This window comes from Mustela nigripes, chromosome 5 (assembly GCF_022355385.1).
Source record: "Mustela nigripes isolate SB6536 chromosome 5, MUSNIG.SB6536, whole genome shotgun sequence".
Lineage (NCBI taxonomy): Eukaryota > Metazoa > Chordata > Mammalia > Carnivora > Mustelidae > Mustela > Mustela nigripes.
Window position 1 is genome coordinate 139,896,573 of NC_081561.1, and position 25,174 is coordinate 139,921,746.

The 25,174-nt window shown below is 44.9% G+C and overlaps 1 protein-coding gene across 7 annotated transcripts in view; it reads left to right on the top strand.

The window, feature by feature from the left end:
* ARID1B (AT-rich interaction domain 1B) overlaps nt 1-25,174 on the top strand; it is a 439,440-nt gene that overhangs the window by 394,545 nt on the left and 19,721 nt on the right. For 4 of the 7 annotated variants that reach the window (XM_059401328.1, XM_059401330.1, XM_059401327.1 and 1 more), the window contains exons 10-14: nt 2,654-2,799; nt 9,914-10,023; nt 10,756-10,914; nt 17,135-17,346; nt 20,040-20,242. In XM_059401328.1, coding sequence (XP_059257311.1) covers nt 2,654-2,799; nt 9,914-10,023; nt 10,756-10,914; nt 17,135-17,346; nt 20,040-20,242 — 830 coding nt within the window. The remainder of the gene's footprint in view (nt 1-2,653; nt 2,800-9,913; nt 10,024-10,755; nt 10,915-17,134; nt 17,347-20,039; nt 20,243-25,174) is intronic. The other 3 variants (XM_059401329.1, XM_059401332.1, XM_059401325.1) reach the window with 2 other exon arrangements.

The following is a 25,174-nucleotide window of genomic DNA, read 5'->3' on the forward strand; positions in this document are numbered from 1 at the left end:
TTGTTTGTTTTTTACCCTCTAATGCATACCTTCATTATCTTACGGTGATTGCAAGTGGACAGTGCAGACTTGGGGGAGAAATCCTAGATTAGGGTTACCAGGAGCCTGCCTGGTGGGTTCTCTATTCTGATTCTCTTTGCCGCTTAAGTTATAAGCCAGCATGCTCAAGGACCCGACTGTTCCGCGCACCCGGGAGTCACAGCACATACAAAACTGAGTTTGGGGGAAGCCTGAAGAGGTGGCCTGAGGCCTGTGTACTCGGGTGACAACGTTGTCTACCAGTTCATTTACCAAGTATTACTCTAGTAGCTGGGCAGGCTCAGTAGCTGCTCCTCTCGGAGACATACGTGCCCAAAAGAGCCACAATGCACACCATAAATTATTAGAAGACCCAAAAGAAAGTGCAGGGGGCTCTGATAGGCAAAGTCAGGGGCAGGCGGGGCTTCCAGGTGGGGGAGTGAGGCCGGCTTTTGCCAAGGGGGTGGCCTTTGCACCTGGATCTTGAAGGACAGGTCACCCCTGGTTGAGACTTGAAAGCTGTCTTCAGAAAACCCAACCTGTTCCTAAGTTAAGGACGCTTTTCAGATGATTTATGTGCTGCAGAATTGGGAGAGCAGCCCCAACAGGTGCCTCTTGTTCTTGTTTTCTTTCAAAACAGGTACATAAATGTGAGATTGTCTTTTGTTTGAATGAGAGCACGTCAGAAGGGGAACCTAAGATGCTTGAATTAACGCCAACCACTTTCATGCTGGATGTTAAGACCCTAACCATAAAGAAATACTGTTGCCAGCTGTGGGGCAATGCATTTAGAAGTATTTGACGACCTCGAGGTTAATCAGAAGCCGTCAAATGATCTCAGATACATTGTTAATGAACTGCAGTGGGTATTATAATCTGGATTCAGCAGTCTGTAGTTATTCCAAATGGCACTTCAGTGAGCTCAGAATTCAAGGCTGAAGTAACATTCCTTTCTCTCAGAGCCACACCCACGCCATTAGTCTTTAGCTTGCTAGAATGTTCGTCCTAAGCCATCATAGAGTGTTTGTCTGGACAGGAATTCTCTGAATGGTTGATGTAATATTTAAAAGAAAAAAAAAGCCCACTCAAACCCTTATACTTGGAATTTCCCAAGTGGACTGTGTTTGAACTTTTTCCACCAGCCAGGAATTTGAATCCATTGAAAATTGCTACACAAAAAGAATAGTATATTGGGTTTTTCTTAAAATGACTTCTGTTAATATTTTAAAGAATCTTCAAAAATATTTTACTGTTATACATGGAAAGTCATCAGATGACAGCTTAATGGAGGCTGGGGGAGGGGGCTTGTACTCATATTATATTTGGAACAGATAATGCCAAGTGTGGATTTTTACCCTTCCTATTAGTTTTTCTCTTAAGAAGGAACACTGGTAGCCAAAAGTTGGGAAAATTTTCTCAAGGTATACTATTTATGTAAGAGACGCTTGAGTACGACTGGAGGCTCTCACAGATTTTGTCACATTGCCTTCATCTTTCTCTCTGCCTGTAATTTTCCTGCGAGAATTAAAGCGCCATGCAATTTAAACCTCCCCTCTTCCCCGTCTCATTTCCAGCAGTTAGAGAAATGCCTTTGTGCCACAGGTATCCCCTTAAGATTAAGAAATACCCTCTTCCCCTTGCAAGAGTGCAAAGTTTGTCTTTCACAGAGCACACAGAAAAAACTAGCAAAACTAAATCACCAAAATGTAAGTTTATGAGTCTGCATTACAGTCAAGGAAGGGTGACCCTTAGGGACCCTGTCAGCCCGTTGAAGCTCCCTTCCTTCCTGTCCCAGGAAAGCCTACAAAAAGAAGTGGAAGTCTGGTGTTTACTGTGTAAAGTTAATATGGGGATATTGGTGTGTGTTTCATAGTACCTAGTTACAGAATGCTAAGTAACAGAGTTGAAGGGTTTTAGAAATGTTTTCTCCCACATTCATTCTATCAGAACATTTAGGTCGAAGAAAGAATTTTTTTTTTTAAAGATTCTATTTATTTATTTGACAAACAGAGATCACAAGTAGGCAGAGAGGCAGGCAGAGAGGCGGGGGTGGGGGGGGAGCAGGCTCCCTGCTGAGCACAGAGCCTGATTCGGGGCTCTATCCCAGGACCCTGAGATCATAACCTGAGCTAAAGGCAGAGGCTTAACCCACTGAGCCACCGAGGCGTTCCCGAAGAAAGAATTTTTAAGTAACTTTCTCACAACTGCCCATTTGACTTTCATCCCTTGACTTCTGGATTTTGATCTGAGGACACTAAGTAATGCTCACAGAGTCAGATCTTCTTAAACATTAGAAATTAATTTTGCTTGCTTTTGTAATTCCTGTTCTTATTTCAAGTTCTCCCTTTCTTGCTTATATTCCTCTATATAAATCATAACCTGGAACACTTGACATGATTCAAAATGTATAATTTATTTGTGGAATTTATATTATTTGGAATTTTTACACAGTGGATTAAATAATTACTTAGCAGTAGTTCAGCCCTCTTTCCGGGAAATAAGTTATTTTAAGCGAACATGAAAAATAGTGGCCCCCGCCCCTCGCCTAGATGCATTCTGAGAAATGGCTCCCCGGGTGACGTGCCACCGGTGTCCGTGGCCAGCATATGTATGCGTGTGCTTTCTCTTCCTACAGGCAAGGCAGTTTTCCCGGCATGAATCAGAGTGGACTTATGGCTTCCAGCTCTCCCTACAGCCAGTCCGTGAACAACAGCTCTGGGCTGATGAACACCCAGGCACCCCCCTACAGCATGACGCCCAACATGGTGAACAGCTCAGCAGGTAACCGTGTCAGCCCCACGCTCTGGGAGCTGCCCTCCCCGCCCCCCCTCCCCGCAGGCCTGCACTGGTGAACGGCCCGAGCAGTGGGCCAAAGGGGGACACACTCAACTTGTCTGCTGCCTGGAAACTTGCTCAATCTATGTAAACGTTTCAAGACGTGAGGATCATGTTATATTTTGTGTGAATGACTTGCGCGGCCTCTGTGATTTTGTAGTGGGTGAGCACGTTCCCAGTGACCCTGGGGACAGCGATATATACGCAGAGTTCTTCTTCTCATGGGGCAACATTCGAAGTATTGGAAGATCCCCCGACAAAACCGGTGCTCCATTCAGTGCGAGTTCAACTTTCGGAGGAGGGATTGAAGGGCAGAACCAGGGGCATTGATGTACTTTTTCACCTTGAAATACATACCCGGAAATAGTTGTTCGCAAGCGCTGTTTGCAGATCATCTCCAGTGAGAAAGTCTCTATTATTTTCTTAATGGATTGTTTTAAATTTTCCATCGTGTTTAACGTTTTCAACCCCCTTGGTGATGTCAACAACTGCGTTCTTACCAAAGCCCGTCCGGTGAGTGCAGTAAGGGGATGCGTTTGTGGAAAGACCAGGAATGTCTACACCTGTGCCAAGAGTCTGTGTTCTCAGATTCCATAGGCCCTGAACTGCCTCCCCACGCCCCTCACTGCCCAGCAGTTGAGGAGCGCTGCTCTTGAGATGAGAAGAGACTGTGGGTCGTAGTGGACCTGTCACTTTCTAATGCCTGTCGGAGGGGCTGGCACTGTCCCAGGGAGGATGCTCGCCTTCGATGAATACAGAGCACCGTGTAGCCGGTTGTGTGCGCCCCGTGAGGCTTCATGATGTGTTAGGGAAACACCGTGGACTTAGAGGCCTGGCCCTTTCTTACTACCTTTTCTCATTTCCTCTGCCTTTCGCCACCCCTCTGACCTTTGGGACTTTGAAAGGTCACCCCAGAAGCTGTTGTTTCTTTGCTCCAGGTTGGGCCTGCATCTTCTCTGAGCTTCTGACTTGTTGGTTTCCAGGGTCTCATTGAATAGTGCCCTTCCCTGATTACGCCTCTTTAAAAGTATGTGCAAGAGGAAGAATGAAACTAGTGGCAAAATGGAAGGTTTTTAAAATAACTAGAATAGTCCTTCCTGCTGTTGGTCATTCATCCCAGCGAGGTGGGTGTTGTTACGTTTGAGATGAAAGAGGACAGTCTTCGGCGGTCTGTTAGCCGGAAGCTTCCCTTCCCTTCTCAGCACTGTCCCAGGGAACAGTGTATTTGGGTTACGACATAACGTGTTTCATCTGGCTCGTTGAAATAAAATTACTTCAGAGCACTGAAACTGCACAATAAATTTTCACCTACTATTAGCAGTACTCATTTTTCCCTTTTTCCTTTGGACCCCAGAGCCACAAAAATAACCAACCACAAGAAGATGGCACCGTGCCCTGCCTAAGAAGATTTATGTGTTCCTGGGGAATAACCAATTTAATGGAAATTCACAGAGAGGGTTTCTTTTCATTATTATTATTATTATCATCATCATCATTATTATTATTATTATTCAGATACTGCAGCTCTTCGTTACTTCCTGCAGAGGAAACCTGTTCAGTGAGAGGCTACTTAGCCTCACAGTCTAGTATGGGCTAGTAAAAATTTTTTTTATTGTGTTGTGTATTTTGAAACATTGAATTTTTAATAATTTAGACATTTATCAAATTTTCCTCTACACATTTAGGTGATTTTATTCCAGCTCTATCCATCAAATGCACCCTGATAGAAAGTAGTCATCTAGCTAGCACATCCAAAGAATATTAACGAGTTAGCATATACTGTGTGTCTCCTGATAGTTGCCCATTAAGCTGCCGTCTCTATGTTACAGTCTCTGAGGGAAACGGGAGTGGCAGAGGAACCCATAAAATTACCGACTGGCTCCTGATGGGCTTTGGTCTGAAGGCGTGCTCTTGACTTTTTCTAGAGTTGGGCCCCAGATGGCTTCGATCATCATCACATCACTCTACTTGTTTTGGGCCCATGTGGATCAGTGACCAGTGATAAGGGCAGAATGTGTTCTCTGTGTAAGGGCACTTTTGGAGAAGGTGCAGATAGCACCCCTGATGTCCAGGGCTGGCAGTGGGATTTGCTGAACCTCGACAGCTTATGCAACTGGAATCCCAGCATCCTCTTTGCAGAGTTCAGGCAGTTGTGATATAGACGGGGTTCAGGGCCAAAACACGTCTTCCTGTGTAGTGACAAATTGTTACAGGCTTCAGTGAGCAAGTAATTATTCAAATGGAGTCAGTGTGAGTATGAATGTGACAACTATTTCTTCATTTTAAAATGCAGGAAATGTGGGGTGCTAAGCAGTGGGGGGGATTTTTTTTTCCTCTAAAGGAACTTTTTTCAAAAAAATTATTTGCATTAAAAGATTAGAATTAGATAATGCAGTGGGCAAAAGTAGAAGTCACGTATAGCCTTGTTAAATACGTCCTTTTCTAATCCTTGTGTTATTAGCTGTGTTATACTTCTTTGTGTTTCCTTTCATAATATTCATTTGTTATATGCTTGTCTTCATATAAACCATCATCTTCAGAGAAGACATCTAAATTCCAGAAAATCTGCCATCTGTGGCTCTAAGTTTGCCTCACTAGAAGCCGCTCTGCAAAATATAGGGCATTTCTATCCGTGTAACCTCTAGATAGTAAAGGAACAGCCATATACTCCTGTAGGCAGGCCTTCCTCTTACACAAGAGCCCGGTCGGGATTCCAGATCTTTCCGCCAACCTACCACGGCTCCGTCCCACAGGCAGTGTCCCATTGACGTCCTACCAGTATGGGGCAGACTAGCTCCGTTAACCCTCACAGAGGGAAAAAGGCAAGCTCATTACCACGGGATCGACAGCTTTCTTCCGTGTTCTCAAAAATCAAGAACGACGTGTTACCCAGAATGCTTGTTAAAACTACAGATTTCGAATTTCTGGACGGTGCACAAATCTCTGCTCCTAACAGACGCCTCAGGTAGTTTTCATAAGTGCTCTCTAAAGCTTAAGAACCCCGATTTGGAGGTACTCGGCTCAGCAGTCTCCTGGCAGAACCCAGGCCCACTTGTGGGGCATTAGCTGCTTACCAGATAATTTGCTGTTTTGAAATTTTTTTAAAAAGCTATAAAACCATGGCTCGCATATGCATCCACCAGACAGATAGGTGGTGACCATCTTGAGACTTCAGGGTCCTTCTCTAAGGACGCTTTGGCTCTTGAGCACCATTGCTGACGGTTGGATGTCCAAGTGGTTTCTAAGATTGTTGGGGTTTTTGTTTGCTTGCTTGCTTGCTTGAAGTGAATGATTTTCGGTGGACTGCTGTCCTCCCTCCCCGATCAAAGATATGGAAGGTGTAATAAAAGATGAAAACCTTTTCTCTCTAAGTGGGCAGAATGCAGACTGGGATTATGCCGAGTCGGTTGGTAGCGCCGGACTTGGTCGGTAGCTGGGGCTTTCTTGAGAGCACAGCGGGCGTGCTGGGTGTGCTCAGGCCGCATGTTTCCTTGGGCTGCCTGTCCGGAGAGAGGGGGCGCCGGTGGCAGTGAGGGTGGTGTGCCTCGCGCTCTAGCTGCCCCTGTGGAGGTACGTCATGGCCAGGGCTCGGAAGGTTCTTGCCAGGCTTCTCGCATATCCTCCGTACGTGTCACGTCCACGGTGCTTTGCTCTGTGTGCCCCATATAAAGAGAGTCCTGCCTGTCCGCACTTGTGTACACGTCGACAGGCCCTCCTGTGTTTTCCGAAACAAGGAATAAAAGATTCTATCGTTTACCGTGAAAAGAACGAACCGCGTGTGTGCTTCTGGTCGCACGTCTGCATCTTCTGGGAGTGACTTGGCCACCTTGTAGGAAGACTGAGTGAAGAAAGCTGAACAAGAAGAGCGAGTGTTGAGTTCAGCTTTGCTCACACCATATGTTCTTTATGTTCCTCTTGAATATATTAAATCCAGGGTGGAATGGCTGCCTTAGGACCTTGACCCACACTTACTTTAGGAAATCATTCTAGCTCTTAAATTTCAGTGGTAAAGCCAGAGGCTAGCACTTGAAATGTATTTACAATACTCACACAGCACTTTCTGCAGGCCCGAGTTCTTTACTGCCCCTTTTTATGTCTGAACTTTACATACTAGATTACTGATGTCAACAGGAGAAAGAACGGGGCCTTGATTTAACACATCCTTACAACAGTGGTGGTCTCTCTCTTCTGGGAAAGGAGAAGAAAAAAATAGTGCCCCTGGAGTGTCATTGCCCTGCGAGGCATATAGCGCTTTGCAGTGATTCATTGAGAATTCTGGTAAGAAGTCAAAAATAAGCATTTCAACAAAAGGAATAGAAAAAGCCACAGTAAGAAAAGACCTTATGATCCACTTAGTAAAATAAAATTTGCAGTGTAAGGCAAGAGTACTAAATACACTACTACTCGCAATTCTGTCCTTATTTATCTCCCAAAATAATAAAGCAGTGCCACTTTTGACCATTTTTTATACTTGCATATCCTAAATGCCCGTTTAAAAATATATAATAGAGAGTGAAGAGGTTTGGGGAATTTTAAACCAACATACATGCTTAACTTCATCTGAATCTGATTTTTTTAAGCCAGTATAAATTATTATCATTCATTATAATAATACATCTTGGCCTACGTCTTTTTTTTTTTTTTTAAGATTTTATTTATTTATTTGCCAGAGAGACGGAGATCACAAGTAGGTAGAGAGGCAGGCAGAGAGAGAGAGGAAGGGAAGCAGGCTCCCTCCTGAGCAGAGAGCCAGATGTGGGGCTCGATCCCAAGACCCTGAGATCATGACCTGAGCCGAAGGCAGAGGCTTAACCCACTGAGCCACCCAGATACCCCTTGGCCTACCTCTTCATGCTTAAAAATGGTTCATGGATATGTTAACACATTGAATGCACGAACACAAATATTACTATTTTCTGTCTTTCAACAGTAATATTTAGGCATAACTTAGTACAAATGCTAACAGAACTATTCATTATAAACTTTGAAGGGGCAGGCCTTCATAGAAGCCGCGTGTCCGTGACTTTGCCACATTCTCAGGATGGCATGGCTGTCCTTCCTGTGTGACAGCTCTGTGCATAACTAGCGACGACACACAGACTTCCCTGAAGAAGCTCCTCTTTCCATACTCGTCCCACTCTTTTTCCCCTTTCTGTTCTTCTAAAAAGGGTGTTTCTCAGTGTACAGATTTACTAATTCCCCCAGCGCTAGAGCCCGGAGAGAAGACTGCATGAAAGCAGCCCAGGGCTGTGAGCGGGGCGGTCCTGAGGCGGTCTCTCTCAGCTGCTTTTCTGAGGTTTCACACATTCACAAAAATAACAGCATTTTTAGCTGATCCCAATAGATTTTTTCTCTGCAGCTGCATCACTTGAAAAAGCTTTTTGTTCCAGTTCTTAAAGTCTAAGTATTGAAAGTAATTTGGAAAAAAAAAAGAAAGAAAGAAAGAAAAACATCCCAATTATGATTTGTGTGCGTGGTGATGACTTCAAGGGCTGACCGGGCGCGGTCGGGCTGGGACCCGCACACCAGCGTCCCGTGGAAAAGATGGGCGCTTCCCCGGGCGTCCACGAGCGCACCGCCGGACTCCTGGGCACGTGGCAGGGTCGGCTTTTTTGGCAGGACCTCTGGTCTCAACCTGCCGCGATGCTAACGATATTAGCAAATTAGCACCGCAAAGCTTGCCAGCTAATTCGCCAGAGCCCTGCTCGCTCTCTCACTGCTGTAATTAAAACTAATTATTTTCTAAAACATAGTAATACATGAATATGTGCAATAATCATTTTGTAGTGGGCAATCTGTGGAGCCTTTTTTAAAGCTGCTGCTTTTTCTCTTTTTCTATTTTTCTTCTTTTTTTTTTTTGGCACATTATGCAACACACGCACTGCCTGGGAGGAGCCAGCACTTCTGTTTGCAGAGTGCAGAACGGGGCCTGTGCATAGAACCTCAGGTTTATTTTGTGTTGAAACAGGAATGTTTGCTGGCTTTCACTCACTGACAAGGCTCTTCATTCTCTCCGCTCATCCTCGTCTCCCTCACACATCTGTTTGGTGTCGCGCTCCGAGCCCAGCGCCGTGCAGATGGTTGTCACAGTGGGGTTCTGTAGAAATTCAGCTGTTAGTCCCCGGATGTCTACGCTGATTCCCTACTGTAGCCTTGTTCTTCCTTTAAAAAGAAAGCCAGACCCTCCTTCTTAACTCTGAAATGTCTCTTCGTGTTCGTAATAAATGGGTACAAATCAGTTGTTCCTTGGTGAATCTTTCCTTCCAAATCTTAGATGACCTTGATTGAATTTCTGAGCTTTGACGTAGAAAGTGAGTTTTGCCGGGAATTGTGACGTTGACTCTTGAGCAGGTTGAGGGGTCTGACCTGGGCATTTGAGCGCCTGCTGGGCATTAATAAGTGTACACACAGCCCCAGACTGAAAGGAAACCGGCCCCATTGTAAAATCATTAGAAATCCTGTCCTTCGAAGATTAATTTTGGTTCTTGTTTTTCAAGTCACTTGTTATGACTGTTTTCCATGACTGCAGCCTAGGCTACGTGTGCTAGTTAAGCCTTTAAAATGAAACAATAGAAAATGTCAAGTGATTTTACAAACTGTAGATTCTGTAAATGCAGGACATTAAGAAAGCACGAAATCTTCCAGTCATCGGGTAAAAAATGCACACACCTGGCATTTCCTTTCACACCCGATGACCCACCGAAACATTGGACTTACCACCCCTCGCACCTGCTCTATTAAAGCTGTTAGTAATTTTGGAAAAATAATATTGACACGAGTTGCCTTTCAGGGGCTTGGGTGTTGGGTAAATGATTGTGGTCCTTTTGTCTTTGGGATTTTTTTTTTTTTTTTTTTTTTTTTAAGTTACAAAAGGACTGGCAGAATGCCGTGCTGTGTAGGTTTCAGAGAAGCGGTGTGCTCCCGATTATCATCTCTCTTCTCTTCTTCCTTCAGGGCAAATTCAGGTGTCCCACGCGGGTCTCGGTAACTGGGGTTAGCAGGAGCACGGCCCGCTGCCTCACATGTATAATCCTAAACTCTTTCTCCTGTTTTCGATTAGCATCTATGGGTCTTGCAGATATGATGTCTCCCGGGGACTCCAAGCTGCCCGTGCCCCTCAAGGCCGACGGGAAAGAAGAAGGCACTCCGCAGCCCGAGAGCAAGTCGAAGGTACTTCCTTTCTCCTCTGCACGCGGTGTGGGGCCTGCCTCGCTGCAGCTGCCGTGGTGTTCTGGTCACTGGTGTCGGCCTCCACTTTTGTTGCCATTTGGTTTCTTCTCTCGCGCATGCGTCCATCTCGTGCACCACGTCTGTAGCTCTCCTCGCTCTCCCCTCGCTCCCCCCTCCATGGTGTGGATCTGAAAGTTACTAGTTCTTACGGCATCGAACTCACGGGCGTGGGGGAGGGGCGGAGGGACGAGACCCACCGGAGAGAGGCGCTCTGGGGGTGGGGAGAAGGAAGGGGTCCTGCCTGGTTTTGATACTTGCAGCCATTTTCTCTGCCTTCAGTTTATAGCTTCCTGTTTTGGCCGCCTCAGCAACAACAACATACTTAATATTTTGCTTTCCTGCCTTATTTGATAAATAAGGTGAACAGCTTTTTTTTTTCCTTTCTTTCTTTCATAAGGGGTAACCCATGCTTAGCATTCCATGTAAGCTTGAAGTAAGCATGGTGGCTTAGTGGCCTTATCCAGCATCCAGCAAACTTACCAAATTATACTAATTAAGAATGTTGTTTTAATACCTTTATATGTGTGTGTTTTTGTGTGTTTGTCCATGTCTTTATATATATCCATTATATATAAAAATCAGTGTGTTAAACTGGATGTGCTTTTCGTTATTTTAAATAAAGTTTGCCCTACCTTTGTCATTTTTTTTTTTTTTTTTATTCCTCTACCACAGGATAGCTACAGCTCTCAGGGTATTTCTCAGCCCCCAACCCCCGGCAACCTGCCAGTCCCTTCCCCAATGTCCCCCAGCTCTGCTAGCATCTCCTCATTTCATGGAGATGAAAGCGATAGCATTAGCAGCCCAGGCTGGCCAAAGACTCCATCAAGCCCTGTAAGTGGCTCTGGTTTTTTTTGTGTGTGGTTTTTTGTTTTGTTTTGTTTTGTTTTGTTTTTGGGGTTTTTTGATAATTAATTAATTCTATTTTAATGCTTGCTTATTTACTTGTTTTATAAGACTTTTTCTTCATAATTTATCCATGAAAGGGTTTTCTTGATAATTATGTCAGTAACGAAATGAGCAACATTTATGTAAATCATAGAAGTTGGTTTCTGGTAATGAAACGGTGTTATAAAAGAACACCTCTATACGAAGCATGCGATTGTGTTACTGGGTCCAAACTCCTTCACACAGTGACTTTGTTTAAATGTCTGATCTGTTGTGCACTTATAAAGATCTTCAGAATGAGCTACTTCTCCATTTACATGGGAACTAATAGCAGCCACGGAATAAATGACAAATTTGGCCTTTGGCCTAAATCTTTCATGGGCTGTTGTATCTGAAACATCTTATTTCAAAAACTGCCTACCTGAAAATAGAGATATTATGCTCTGGGCACAGGTTAGCATAATATCAGCCCTGCTTTGTTTCAATCCACCTGTCAGAAATTAACAGAAAAGTGGTAGAAATGTTACCACGTGTGAATATTTAGAATGCTACTTTTGGATTAATAATATGTACCTACATTAGAATCAGTGGAGATAGAAAAATTCCCTCCTGTGCAAGACTGCTGATCGTCTTGAAATTAAGTGTTGATTTCCATATGATACGTTTAAAAAAAAAAATGGTAACGTACCTATAAGGGAATTTATTTTTAAGCCTTAATGTTCTTCTGTCCATAGAGCTTGGTCTTCATTTTCCTACTGAAGAAATTAATTCTGTGCCATTTAAAAAAAAAAAAAAAAAAAGAATAGGAATGGCACTGTAGTAACCTTTATTTTACATTCATATAGGGAATCAAAAGATCTGTTTTAAAAAAAAACTTAACATGCAATTACTTGCCAAGAAGGCTTAATTAACACGCTAATTTTTGTAAGACGATGTATTGAAGAGTACAGCTCAGGAAAAGCAAGTTGGAGGGAAGAAGACTATGTGCAGAATCTGGCAATCTAGTCAAAACCCCAAAAGAAGGCTGCTATTAATTATCCATTCACTGGTTTAAACAGATAGAGCTGAAGGTTTGAAGGGTTGGTGGTTCCAGTAAATGTTTGTAAAATTCATGTGGAGCTCTAGCATAACCAGCATTTTCCTTTTCAGAGGAAGAAAGGGCGATATTCGCTGTTACCTTCTCTGTAGACATGTTTCGCTTTTGCAAAAACCAAGATGAAATGAAAAATGCTCTAGGGCGGGTTAAGCAGAACTAGCAGGAAGGGGAAGTGCAAAGCCTGCATTTTGATGTCCTTGTGTTATTGGCTTTGAGTCTCAGAAGGCAGCCAGTGTTATGGGTGTTTTTCCCATAACGTACCCCGGTGTTGCGTTTTGTTTTGTCTTCATCATAAGAAAAGCATTTTTGAATCAGCCTACTCTCAGGTTAACAGGTGGAACTCAAATTACAACTTTTTTTAAACATTTTTATGTTGGCTCGGAGGGAAAAATTTCAGAGGTTGAAAATAATAATCTTTAAAACCTTAAGGTAATAATTAAGCATACTAATTAGACTACTAATAGATGATATTACGTGTTTAAAAATTCCACCTTATGAAAAAATAAGTTAACTAAAAAATAAAATAAATAAAAATGCCCCATTACCGACTCTGGATTTATAAAGATTGAGTGAGATAGTTACGATATTTTAACTTAGTTAGCTACCGCCATACAATGAGTCCTTCAGGAAAGAAACTTCTATTCCCAAAAAAAAAAAAACCAAAAAACACTTTCTACTTAAATAGAAGAAAAAAATAAAATGAATTGTTGACTTCATTTTCTGATTTAAAACAATTATGCTTAAAACTGCATGCTGCTTTTGCCTTTTACCTAAATATTTCCACATACACTGTCTCTTCCTGTACCATAACCATTTTATATGTAAGAATTTATGGGGCATCTGGGTGGCACAGTTAGTTAAGCGTCCAACTCTTGGTTTCAGCTCAAGTCATGATCTCAGGATCGTGGGATCGAGCCCCGCCCCCCAAGCTCCAGGCTCCAGGCTCCGTTCAGAGTCTGCTTGGCCCTCTCTGTCTGCCTCTCCCCACCCCCGGCTCGTGCTTGCACATACTCTCTCTCTAAAATAAATAAAATCTTAAAAAAAAGAATTTACAAGCAAGCCTCTGGCTCCAGTGGTAGAGAGGGACAGAGGAGCTGTGGTTCAAGCTAGGCTCTGTATTCAGAACATGGTCCTTGCCTTGAAAGAGATGTTAATTTAGGAAGGGAACCAAGCGATTGTGGAAGGGCGGACCTGAGAGCATCTCTGCTGTCAAATCACTGCTGGCATCACACAGTTTAGGAATATTTGACTGTCCTTTCTGAGACACAACTTCAATCTGTACTTCAGTCACCCTTCCCAGTGTCTCTGGTAAAACCTGTCTCACCGTAGGCCGGAAGCGGACTACATGATGAAGATGTTCCGTGCTTTGACAGGGTGCGATGGACCAACATTGTTGTGTTACGGAACATTCTAAAATAAAAACAAACATTTGCACATACACATATTACCGGGCATATGGTAAAGACTGCTGAAATGTAAATCTGCCTGAAAGATTTGAGGCAAACTGTACTTATAGACTTAATTAAAATATACGCAAGGAACGCATTTGTGGCGCCATGAAGTCCTGCTGCAGTCTTTCAGCGCTCCCCCTTTTCTTTTCTGGGGTCCATGACAATTTCGGGTTCTAGGATACAGTATTTACAACACTGAAGCAGCGCGAGGTGGTCCCAGGGACCTGGAAGGGTCATCCCGTCTTTCTGCAGGGCGGGTTTGTTGGCCCAAGGTCAGTGGGGAAAGTGTCCAATGACACCTATCCAGAGGTTACATCAGAGCTAATGTCTCTGAGCCAAAGAAAGTTCATGTTGAGCCTAATCAGCAATAAAGTATGTACCTTTATTTCCTAACACTTTTGTTTCTCTTAACGTCCTTTTTCTCTGTTCGGATGCCCACATGCTGACTTTGGTCGTTGGCTAGGAAACGGACCTTGAGCCTGGAAGTGGAGGTGGCAAGCGCCCGCCATAGGCGTGATGATCGCTCCTGTTTCCAGTCTCGTTAGATTGCCTCCGCGTCCACTCAGCACCTTGCTCCCTGAAATCCTGTGTATGGGATATTTTATACAGCTGTGAATTCTTCCTTGGAGGGTGCTAGACTTCTCAGACCTTTCTCATCCATTCGAGTACCCCGTCACAGAATGGATTCGACGCCAGCCACCTCCAGTGTGCAGTCACCATGGGTCATTCAGAATCAGCACAGACCCTGCCTTGTGGGAGTCAGGAAAACGTAGGGCACACCAGTAATCCCATATAAAACATACGCTTTTTATAAGCTGTGTCACCAGGGGCCACTGAGGACAGGGATGTAGACGGAGGAGCCCCCGGTGCCCGGGAGGCCTCTTCCGGGACCGTACACGTCACCTGAGTCCCGACCACATTCTTTCATACAGATGCATTTTCCTACATTATGATGCCATAAAAATCTATAAGTCTTTTTTGGAGATGTAAAAACGATGCTCTGCTAAACAAGACAATGTAGTTTAAAAAAAACCATTGTTTTCATTAATCTTTTCTGACTTTGTGAGAATGAACTGAGATACTCAGAAGTTCATTAAACTCAGGTTCCTTGAACAAACAACGGCAAGAAAAGTGAAAATGTATGTAGCCAAACTAAGTATACTGTTATTTTAGGCCCATCTGAGGGTAGGGGATACACTCTTCATAAATGGGAACAACAGCAGCGGAGTCTCCTTGCTCAGGTCCTGATTAACTGTCCTTCCAGAAACCTCCCGCGTTCTGGCTTTGGAGGGGACCAGGCCAGAAGTGGCAGGTGGGGCGTCTATTCAGAATGTTGGTGGCGCCTTTCAAAATAGTTTTAAATTGAAATGATTGCTTTTACTTCTCTTACCCTGAATGGAATGTCAGACTTTTACCTCTGTTTTTCAGAAATGAACTGCAGTACGGAGGTTGCTGGGATTTTTTTTATTATTATTGATTTTAAGTGATAATGCTTTTCTCCTCTTGTTCTTATTTCAAATTTTTATTAAAAAAAAATGGACCCATTTTTTATTGCTCCCCAAAAGGAAAAATATTTTCAAACTAGCATTTAGAAACCTCTTCATAACAATTACCCTATCAGTGATGACAAAACTTCTGAAATGTGGTAAAAATCCAGTAGGACAGTTATTTTCCTAGTCAAACATTCCTTGGGTATAAGAATATGGAAAAAAATTTTAAAAACTTATCATTTGAATATACAGTGTGTTCCATATTCTGAGTTTCTGAGTATGTATATGGATGTGTTGCTATATATATGAATATGTGTATATATTTTTAAGCTCGAAGCTAAAGTAATTTTTAAGTGACTTTCTGTTTAGCCTTGGCATCAGTATGAATTCTAAAAGGTCACACTTTTTTTTATCTTACCACCCTAAATTTTTTATTTACATCAACTTGTATCACCCATTTTTTGTGTGTTTAATGTAAAGATGTTATGCCTCAGTAATTCTGAGTCTGAAGGCTTAAAATTTCAGCAGCAGTAGCTCAAGAGAAGTACACGTTAATTAGGGGAGAAGCTGCCACTCACCCAGCTTCGTTAGTCTCATTCTCAGGCATCCTTTCTGAGGTCCTACTTTTATTGGGGATCCTTTTAACTTCAAACTTAAGTGGCAGTCATGTTATTTAACCCCCCAAAATTTCAGCTATGCATTTAAAATTGTTAGGCTAAATATAATGGAAAAGAGTTAAGAAGAACTCCCATTTAAAATAACAGCTATCCACTGCAAATGATAGCTGGTAAATACACATAAGAAAATGAAGTCAGTTCTTGTTCCAAGGAAATCTTTATTGAGAATTTAGAAGTAATTTTTCACAATAACCCTGAAGTTGCACATACTGCAAGTACCCAAATCACTGTTACAATTACAAAGACATAAAAGAAAAGAAAAACAGACACTTGGGCTGTTTAGGACCAGAAGTCTTAACCTTCCCAGATCCCATAACCCAGAAGGTGGGTTTAAGTTATGCAGAAACAGTAACTTTTGACATTTTAGTATCAGATATAATTAGAAAAACAAAGAATTAGCATCAGAATAAACCACATGAGCCCATAAACCCATGTGTGTAAAAGTAAATGTATATTTTTATCCATAGATGTTCAGGGAGTATGAAATAGCACATGTGTTTGTGATTAAAGCACGGTTCCCTATGAAGTCTGTTAAAATAATTCTCTAGGAGCCCCTTGCCTTGGCAGAGAAGTTCAAGAAATCTTAAGTAAGGGAATCTAGTCATCATGAGTAAATGCCAGAACTTTAGCTGGACACTAGTCTGTAAAGGTTGCAAATGAGCATAAAACCCACACCACAGGGCTTTATGGGACCTACCTTAAATTTTCTGGCAAGTCCCGTATCAGCTTTCCTCCATATGCTTTAGCATTTTAATGAGGACAGACATTAGCCATTCTTTTTTTTTTTAAGGTATTTTTTATTTATTTGACAGAGAGAGAGAAAGGGGGGGGGGGTCACAGGCAGGCAGAGAGAGAGGAGGAAGCAGGCTCCCCGCCGAGCAAGGAGCCCGATGTGGGGCTCAATCCCAGAAACCCGGGATCACGACCTGAGCCAAAGGCAGAGGCCTTAACCCACTGAGCCACCCAGGTGCCCCTTAGCCATTCTTATTTTGATAAGAAGTAAGAGTCCATATAGTTTGGGGGGCTCTATAATATGACATCCATGTGAGATTTTAAATTCACTGTGGTTATTCTATGAGCGAGCACCCTTTTATTTTTAAAAATGACGTGAGGTATCGTTGGAATCATGCCTTCTGGGATTCAACGCTTCTATCAATCAAGTTTTTAAAAAAAAAGGTTTTTGGGGTTTTTTTGTTTTTGTTTTTTAAGTATATAAAGGGGGAGTTTGGGCCCTTTATTTAAAGTCAAAGTAAAGTCTTAATTATAAGAAAATGTATAGTTTGTGCCTGAACTAGTAGCCTTCATTCCTAATTGTTGTGTGATAGCAGTAGTTTTTAAATTTCTTCTCTTCTTGGATTTGGTAGCTCATTACTTTCTTCTCACCTTCTTCCCTTTTCCCTCTGCCTGCCCGTACTCTCCCTCCCCCCGCCAAATGTTCTTTCTGGACCCTAGAAGTCCAGCTCTTCCACCACCACTGGGGAAAAGATCACAAAGGTGTATGAGTTGGGGAATGAGCCAGAGAGAAAGCTATGGGTCGACAGATACCTCACCTTCATGGAAGAGAGAGGCTCGCCCGTCTCGAGTCTGCCCGCCGTGGGCAAGAAGCCCTTGGACCTGTTCCGGCTCTACGTCTGCGTCAAAGAGATCGGAGGTTTGGCACAGGTGAGAGCGCATGAGTGAACCCACGAGGAGACACCATTCAGAAGGTCTCCCTGCAGGGTTCTTTGTGCAGACTCAAACTTTGTTTTTTTTCCTTCCATAAGGAAAAGCTAAGCCTAGCTTAGCTCCTAGCTCCATGTCTGGGTGCTGCAGGGGAGAACACTAGAGCTTGGGACCCTGGCCCTGCCACCAACTCGCAGGGTGACCTCGGTCCATTTCTGTGCACCTCTGTTCTCATCTGTAAAGTCAGACAGCTGGGCTAGATCTTCCTTTAGGTTCTCTGACCGCTCTAGAATTGCGTGGGCTCTGCCAAGATGCCACAGGAAATACTCCAGAAATGTTTCGCAAGTAACCAAATTAATTGTCTGGATCAGTTGTAGATGCAGTTGGCTCTCTCCCTCTGTCCAGAGCAGTAGATTAAGAAAACGACATCCTGTATCCAGCAGCACGTCCCCAGTACCCGGACAGGAAGAGGGCCAGGGCTGTGCGGTGCCGACCCTGCCCTGGCCTCTCGGAGCCAGTATTGGCTTTGTCTTGTACCCTGGGGGCCCGTGCCTTCCTCACACTGGTTCTGGCGCTGCTTTCAACAAGGAGTCTAGTTCGGAACACAGTGTCCTGCAAGAGGAACAGGCAAAGGGTGTCCCCAGAGTCATGCTTACAGCGTGCTGGGCACTGTGCTGTCCCTTTGTTCTGGCTGTGGCTTTCTCTATACCCATAAAATACAGGGGGCATCAGCCCCAAGAGCGGAGAAAGCTGTAATGGTGAGGTGCAATCATGTGGCTCAGGGGCACCTAGGGTAGGTGCGGCCCGCCTGCTGGCTCTGAGACGCGCACTGTTCCCATCCACCAACAGCTCTCAGCCTGCTTTTCCATTAGAAGTACTCGGGGAGCTTTAAAAACCTGCCCGTCCCTGGGCTCCTATCCAGATCAGGGAGAGGAGCAGCTGTGGGCCCCTGTGGTCTAGTATGCATTGTGGCAGCCCACGTTCCAGCCAGGTACCACGGGTCGCCGACCATCCCGGAGTGAGTCCCCTCGTGCACAGGGGTCAGCGAGGGCCCGCCCCGGTCTCAGTGCTGTGTGGCTCTAGGGGAGGCAGGAGAGGCCTTTATTCTCAGCCGTCCCTGGCGGGCCGCATCCTACCTGCGGTGTGCAGCCCAGGCAGGGCCTGATTCCAGGCTTTGCAGAAACGGATGGTAAGTCACACAGCACGGACCAAGGGCTGAGAGTTGGGTCCGTGGGGAGAGAGCTCAAGACGCACACCTCTCCCCGCACCCCGACCCCCTGGCCTTTCCCCTCTGCACCTAACCCCCTGGGCATCAAATTTTAGAATCCTCAGGACACTGGACAGTGGCCTTCACCCTCACAGAAGTACAGAGTGTGTCCAGACGCGTTCCTTGGGCCCTGCCGGCGGTGTGGGCTGCCGCGTTGGTCTGCAAGTAAGGCTCGGAGCGGCCTGGCTAACGGGCGGCTGGAGTGTGGCTGGACCCCAGAGTGGTGAGCCGCTCGGCCACATTGTGGCTCTCACCCCGTTGTGATTTCCGCCCGGGGGCCCGCAGGAGATGGGTGCAGGGCCCTGCTTGTCAGGTGTCCCAGGCTATGCTCTGCCTGGCCCTTCCGAAGCCGTCCACAGGCATGCTTGGCACGGCCAGGCATTAAGTGCCCGAAGTGGAATTGGGCATTTCATGAGCTTTCTGAGGTTTGCTTATCCCCTACCATTTAGTACTAAGTAAATGGACGTAAAGAGCTTTGTGAGAAAATGTGAATCCAAAAATGAAACATTTCATTTAAAAACCACTGTCCCCTTAACCCTCACCAGGCTCCTTAGCACAAGGTGCACATACCTGAAGGCAGAAGAGGCCCAGGGATTTGCAGGTCCGCATGTTTCCTTCAGCCATTCAACCACCGGTGACTCTGGCCCAAGCAGAAATCAAAAGTTAATGCCCCAAATCCTTCCGTAGCATTTCGGGCTTTCTCTCCCTTTTTTCCCTTCCCTTTGCGGCTGCCTTCTCTGCGCCCTGAGGGTACCTGGGAACCCCGTGTCACTCCCTGGGCCTGCTATGTTGGCTAGCTGGTGGCCTCGTGGAGCCACCCAGGGCTGATGGCTGGTGTGGGCTGCCCCCAGTGTCACCTCTGCCCAGCACCCTAGGAGAGCTCCTGGGGAGAGGAGGGACACGGGCTGGAATTACAGGCTCGTCTTTCCGGGAGCCTGTGGCTGTTGGAAGGAAGCACTGTTTTTCATATCAAGGCTCAAACACTTAAATTGCAAAATAGTTATGTTATTGATTTTTAAAATTCATTTTCAGATGGCTTTTTTCCTTTTTTTTTTTTTTAGATGAGAGGTGGGAAGGGGATAGGGATGGTGTACACTTGCTCAGAGAACATCGCTGGCTCGGAGCCGCAGCGGCCTCGAAGAGTGTGAGGCATTAGAAGGTGCATGAGGCAGAAGAATCTCGACGAGCGATGCTTTTTATGTAGCTATCAGCAGGTCCCTTAATGGTTTTATAACTGTAAACGCTGTCTGTGCACTACTGAGTGGGAGTAATGAGCGTTAGTTAAGAGAGGCAAATGAAAAAAAAAAAAAAAGTAAACCAAGACATTAAGTGCTTTTTTTTGTCTCCTGGCATTAAACAAGCCACTTTGCTGCAAACCAGTGATCCTGCCTTTTTTTTTTTTTTTTTTTTTTTTTTTTTTTGCTTGGGTAATAAAAACAAGAAGTGGCGTGAGCTGGCAACCAACCTAAATGTTGGCACTTCAAGCAGCGCGGCAAGCTCCCTGAAAAAGCAGTATATTCAGTACCTGTTTGCCTTTGAGTGCAAGATAGAGCGTGGGGAGGAGCCCCCGCCGGAAGTCTTCAGCACGACAGACACCAAGAAGCAGCCCAAGCTCCAGCCGCCCTCTCCTGGTAAGTGGGAGTACTGCAGCTGTCGCGCGGGAGGTCGCTGCTAGGAAAGCAAACCGAACGCGGGGTCTTTGAGGACAAGGGGTTTTGTAACTGAACCGCTTGACGGTGCTTAAGGGAAAAGAAAAGGATGTGGCTGTTGGGGCCGATATTGCAAAGGCACCATTCTTCTGCTTTGCCTTCTTAGTCTAAGGAAACGGGAATTCCGAGCTCTCTGCCTCTAATCCTTCTACAGGTATTTAAAAATACTCCTGCTAACTTCCCAGTAACCTGTGCAAATACTTCTGCACTCCCAGAAGACACCACCCTACTACTGCTGCTGTTGGGGACACTCCAAGCTGGGTGTCCGCAAAATGAAATCTAGACTCGGTTTTCAACGTCCCCTGCCCAGCAAGCCCTCCCTTGCAGGCAATCCAGCAAACCTGGCATAGGAAAGGTCCACGCAGCCCTGTTTCTGAGTCCCAGCAGTCAGTTAGCTCCGACCTAGAGGTCAGGAGTCTTAGGAATCCTACCTAGGAATAAGGCGATTTGCCTACATTCTCCCCAGCGAAACCAGAATAATGAGACCCGCCTTCTCTCCGGCCGCTCCACTCAGCTGCTGGAGACCCTGCCATCCTATCAGCTCGCCCGCTCTTCTTTGCTCTACCTGCCTTCCAGATTCCTGAATCATTATATTCTGATACACACAGTATCCTCAGGAAGAAAATTGCATCATCCCCAATCCTGGGGATGGTGACCTCACTCAAGTTAAATCAGCTATGTCCTCGCCTGGCCACATCCAAGCCCCTTCATGGTCAGCACTTAGCCACACTGTCCTATGTACAAGACAGGCCCGACCGTTCCTGCCACCTCCCATCACGTGAACAGGACTGTTCTGGGACCAAATGCCAGCATTTCGTAAGCACTTCACGTGCCAGGCCCCTTTCTAAGTGCTCTATCATTTAATCTTTACATCACTGCTGCGATGCACATACTGCATCACAATCACAAAGTCTGTGAGAAAACTAACACATAAGATCTGAGAAACTGGCCCCAAATCTCTTAGCTGGTGGGTGGCATCCAGCTCGTGCTATAGGCCTGGACCTACTGTACTGAAATGGCATTGTAACAGGGAAGCCTTCTACGCAGAGAAGAAGGTGTCTGTGAGCCAAAGAAAGAAGCCGTCTTCCCCCTTGTTTCCTCCAGCTGCTTTCTGGATGGCAGTGCGAGTGCCTGCGGGTCCCGACCAAGAGATCTCACATAAATACTTCCTAGGGCCAAGATGCACTAGCAGGGAATGTACCAAGGTATATATTTAGACCTGACAGCTCTAAACACAATTAGAAATCCTCTCTCACCCCACCCTTAAGGATCCGAAGCCTTTGCCGTTACCGTATACCTTAAAAACTGTGAAATCTAATTTTAAAAGTCTCACAACATTACATTCAGTTCACAGAGTCAAACAAGCCGCCTGTGAACAGCCCTGAAACTATTTTTCCAAAATAAAAACTCAGTGGGGTGTAGGGACCAAAGTGGCGATGTCTGCGAAGATGTAAAGGTATATTTTATTTGCCGGGAAAAACTCACGTCGCTGAATGGGCTGCACTTCCGCACGGAGAATAGCTCTCCCAGTGAGCACCAGCTTCAGTACAAGAAATCCCGCTGAGCCATAGACCCTTCAGAAAGCGTAGGGCCTGTTCTCTCAACAGTCAGCTCTTGCCTTTTTCCCTTTTTTTAAACTGCCGTCTTTATGGCAACATTACCGTTTTAACTGCACAAAGGACCCTGGATTGCCAATGTACTTCTGACAATACATTCTTCTCAGTGGTCCGCACGGTCCCAAGTCTTGGGAAGAGGGGTTGGGGGAGGAGGGCTTCCTGGGCCTAGCTGGACAGAAGGACATGCAGACTGGTCGGTAGGGTAGCGAGAAACAGCAGCCCCATAACCAAAAGCCAGGTTTTCCCTGGCACCCGTCAGTCAGTGGCCTCTCTGAGTCCAGAACTAGCATTAAGGAAAACAAAATCTATTTATTGTCAAAGGAGGAAAAAAAAAATTATTCCAAACTATGTGCCATGTCAGGACCTCATATACTGCAAAATTTTTAAAAAACTAATTTTCAGCCAAACTCTGTGTTCTTAGAAGTCAGTTTTCACCATTGGAAGGCAACTGTGGTGCATTTCTTCCCATCCAGGCAAACTAATCGAAACGATTCCTAAGAAACGTGCTAGATGGCTTTTTAAACAGCCACTCTGAAGCACCCTAAATCTGAGATCCCTTGGCCATATAAGCATCGTGACTCGTCCTCCTGTATTTGGTTTTGATTTGGTGTGGCTAGTGTGGGCTAAAGGTCATTTCTGCCAGTCTCTGGGGGGTAGAACCCCTGAGTCCTTGGGGGCACCACGATCTTCACTGGTCACCAGCTTTCCCACCCCAGAGCTCAGTGTTACGGTCTTCCAGTGACTCAAAAAAGTCCCTGTATGGGGACGCCTGGGTGGCTCAGTTGGTTAAGCAGCTGCCTTCGGCTCAGGTCATGATCCCAGCGTCCTGGGATCGAGTCCCACATCGGGCTCCTTGCTCCGCAGGGAGTCTGCTTCTCCCTCTGACCCTTCCACTCTGTCTGCCTGTGCTCGCTCTCACTCACTGATAAATAAATAAAATCTTTAAAAAAAAAAAAAAAGTCCCTGTATGGAACTGGGCAAGGCCTGGGGTACGGCTGCATCTCTGAGAGCAATGGGGAATCTTGTTACAATAAGTCTGTACATAAAGTTTTGGGGTTCTCATGGTCAGCCGCAGGACTCGTCTCCACAAGCGGCCAGGCCGCCTGGAAGGCGGTTGGGGGTGGGCCAGGTTAGGGATGGGGGCGGGGTGGGGGGGACAAGGTAGCTCCACATTCAATTAGTAAGTCTGTAACCAAAAACCCATCCATCTTTGCTGGCAGGTGGCTGACTGCATTTCTATTATTAGCTGACAGGTGATGTCACAAAACCTGTCATGGAGCCAACTAGGGAATCCTCAGTGGAAGATAAATGAGAAAGGGTTCAGGTTATAAACAAAGGTGCCCTCTGGGCGACCTCTAGTCACGGCAGACCTGGGACATACCAGCTCTCCTTCCTTCTCCCGGCCTCCTTCCCGCAACCCCAGCCAGAACTCGGGCACCAGGTTCGTGCTGTGTAAATTATCTTCCCAGCTAGGAGTCTGGCTGTACAGTCTCAAGTGTGGGAATGTACTTAACCTTCAGTAACCTTTCCATTGTTTACTTTCGAGTATACATTGGTAGCTTCTGGCAAAAGGTAGGGAGAGCCTGCAGTGTGTGCCGGCCTCATCTACTAAAGGAGCTTCAAGAGGGGGCGTTCGGTTTTTTTCCCCCTTGAAGGGAAAGGAAAAAACACTAGCAGAGGGGACAGTTTTTGGTTTGGGGGGTTTATTTTTTTTGTTTTTATGTTTTTTTTTTTTTTAATTTTAGCTGTAAATGTGAATACTTACAAATAAGGGTCATTCTGAAATCCCAGCCTGTGAACCATGTTTCCAGGGAAGCCGTGCCATCCACTGTGCGGAGTCTGGTCTGAGATTTAGGAAGCACGTTATTTCTCCTGCCCGCTCAAGAGGGGCAGTCCCATCTGTAGGATTATCCTTCTGTATTTATAGAAGACTCCACTTTTTTCTTTGATTACAGTCTACTTATTTAATCTGTAGTTTCAGGCTTTCACCAAAATCTGATTTATAAGCATGCATTACTAAGCTTTTTTTTTTGCAATAGCTACTTGAAAAAGATCTGTTTTTCAAGTAAGTCTTCCTGGCATCTCTGACAGCCTCCCTGAGTCACTCTGGTCCCAGGCACTCCAGAGACACCATATACAGCCCTGGTGGCCAGTGCTCAGGATTCATTCCCAAGCAGGCCGGGGGGGGGGGGGCGACCTGATCTCCCCAGAGACCTCCTGTTCCGCTGAGGCTATCAGAGTTACGAGTGCTGGACTCGTTTCCATCTGGGGCTCCTATCCAGCGTGCTCTGTAATCTCCAGTGATTTGTTGAACCCCATCTCCTCGACAGTTAGATGTGGCGATGGTAACTGTAATGAGTCTTGGACACCTCCTAAGATGGGGGCTCCATGATAATAACATATACAGTATCGTAAGTGACGATAAGTCACTTACAAGCAGCTGGTAGTTCCGCCATTTGTAACACTTCTGAAAGCATTTATTATAAACTGCATGAGGGCAGGAATTATTGTCTTTTTTGTCAGTTTGGGACACTGCTGGTGCATGCGGAAGTAGAAAAAAACAATACAGTAAGCAGTATAGCAAGCATATTATTTATTCAATAAGTATTTGTTTAACAGATGAAGGCAAGCTCTGTTGGGCACCTAACATGCAAAGGTTGCTGATAAAGCAGAAACCCTTAAAATACTGCCTTTTCCAATGAGATGAGTTTAAGTTTTGAGAAGATCTGCTCAATTCTGAGCTCTGTTATTATAATGTAATTGTAGTTAAAGCCAAATCTCAGGTCTCTGATAATGACATTAAAGAACTCCAAAGAGCATGACTTTGGTTTTGTAATAACAAATCTGATTCCGTAGCTCTAAAAATGACTTTATTAATGACATAGCATAGACACATCCAGACATTGGGGAGGCATTGAAGTGACATAAGGCTCATTACTAATTTGTATCATTGCGTTTCAACTTAAACACTTCTCATTGCCTAAGATCTGGTACTAATTTTTCTAATTTTTTTTCCTAAAATAGCACAGTAGTCCCTCAAATCAGTATACCAAATTTTTCATCCCATTTTTTTCCTTACTCCCAGACATTTAGATTATCTCCATTATAAACAACACTGAAATAAACATTTTTCTGCCTAAAGGCTTCTCTTATTTTTTTTTTTAAGATTTTTTTTTATTTATTTATTTGAGAAAGAGGCAGTGGGAGAGAGCACGAGCGAGGAGAAGGTCAGAGGGAG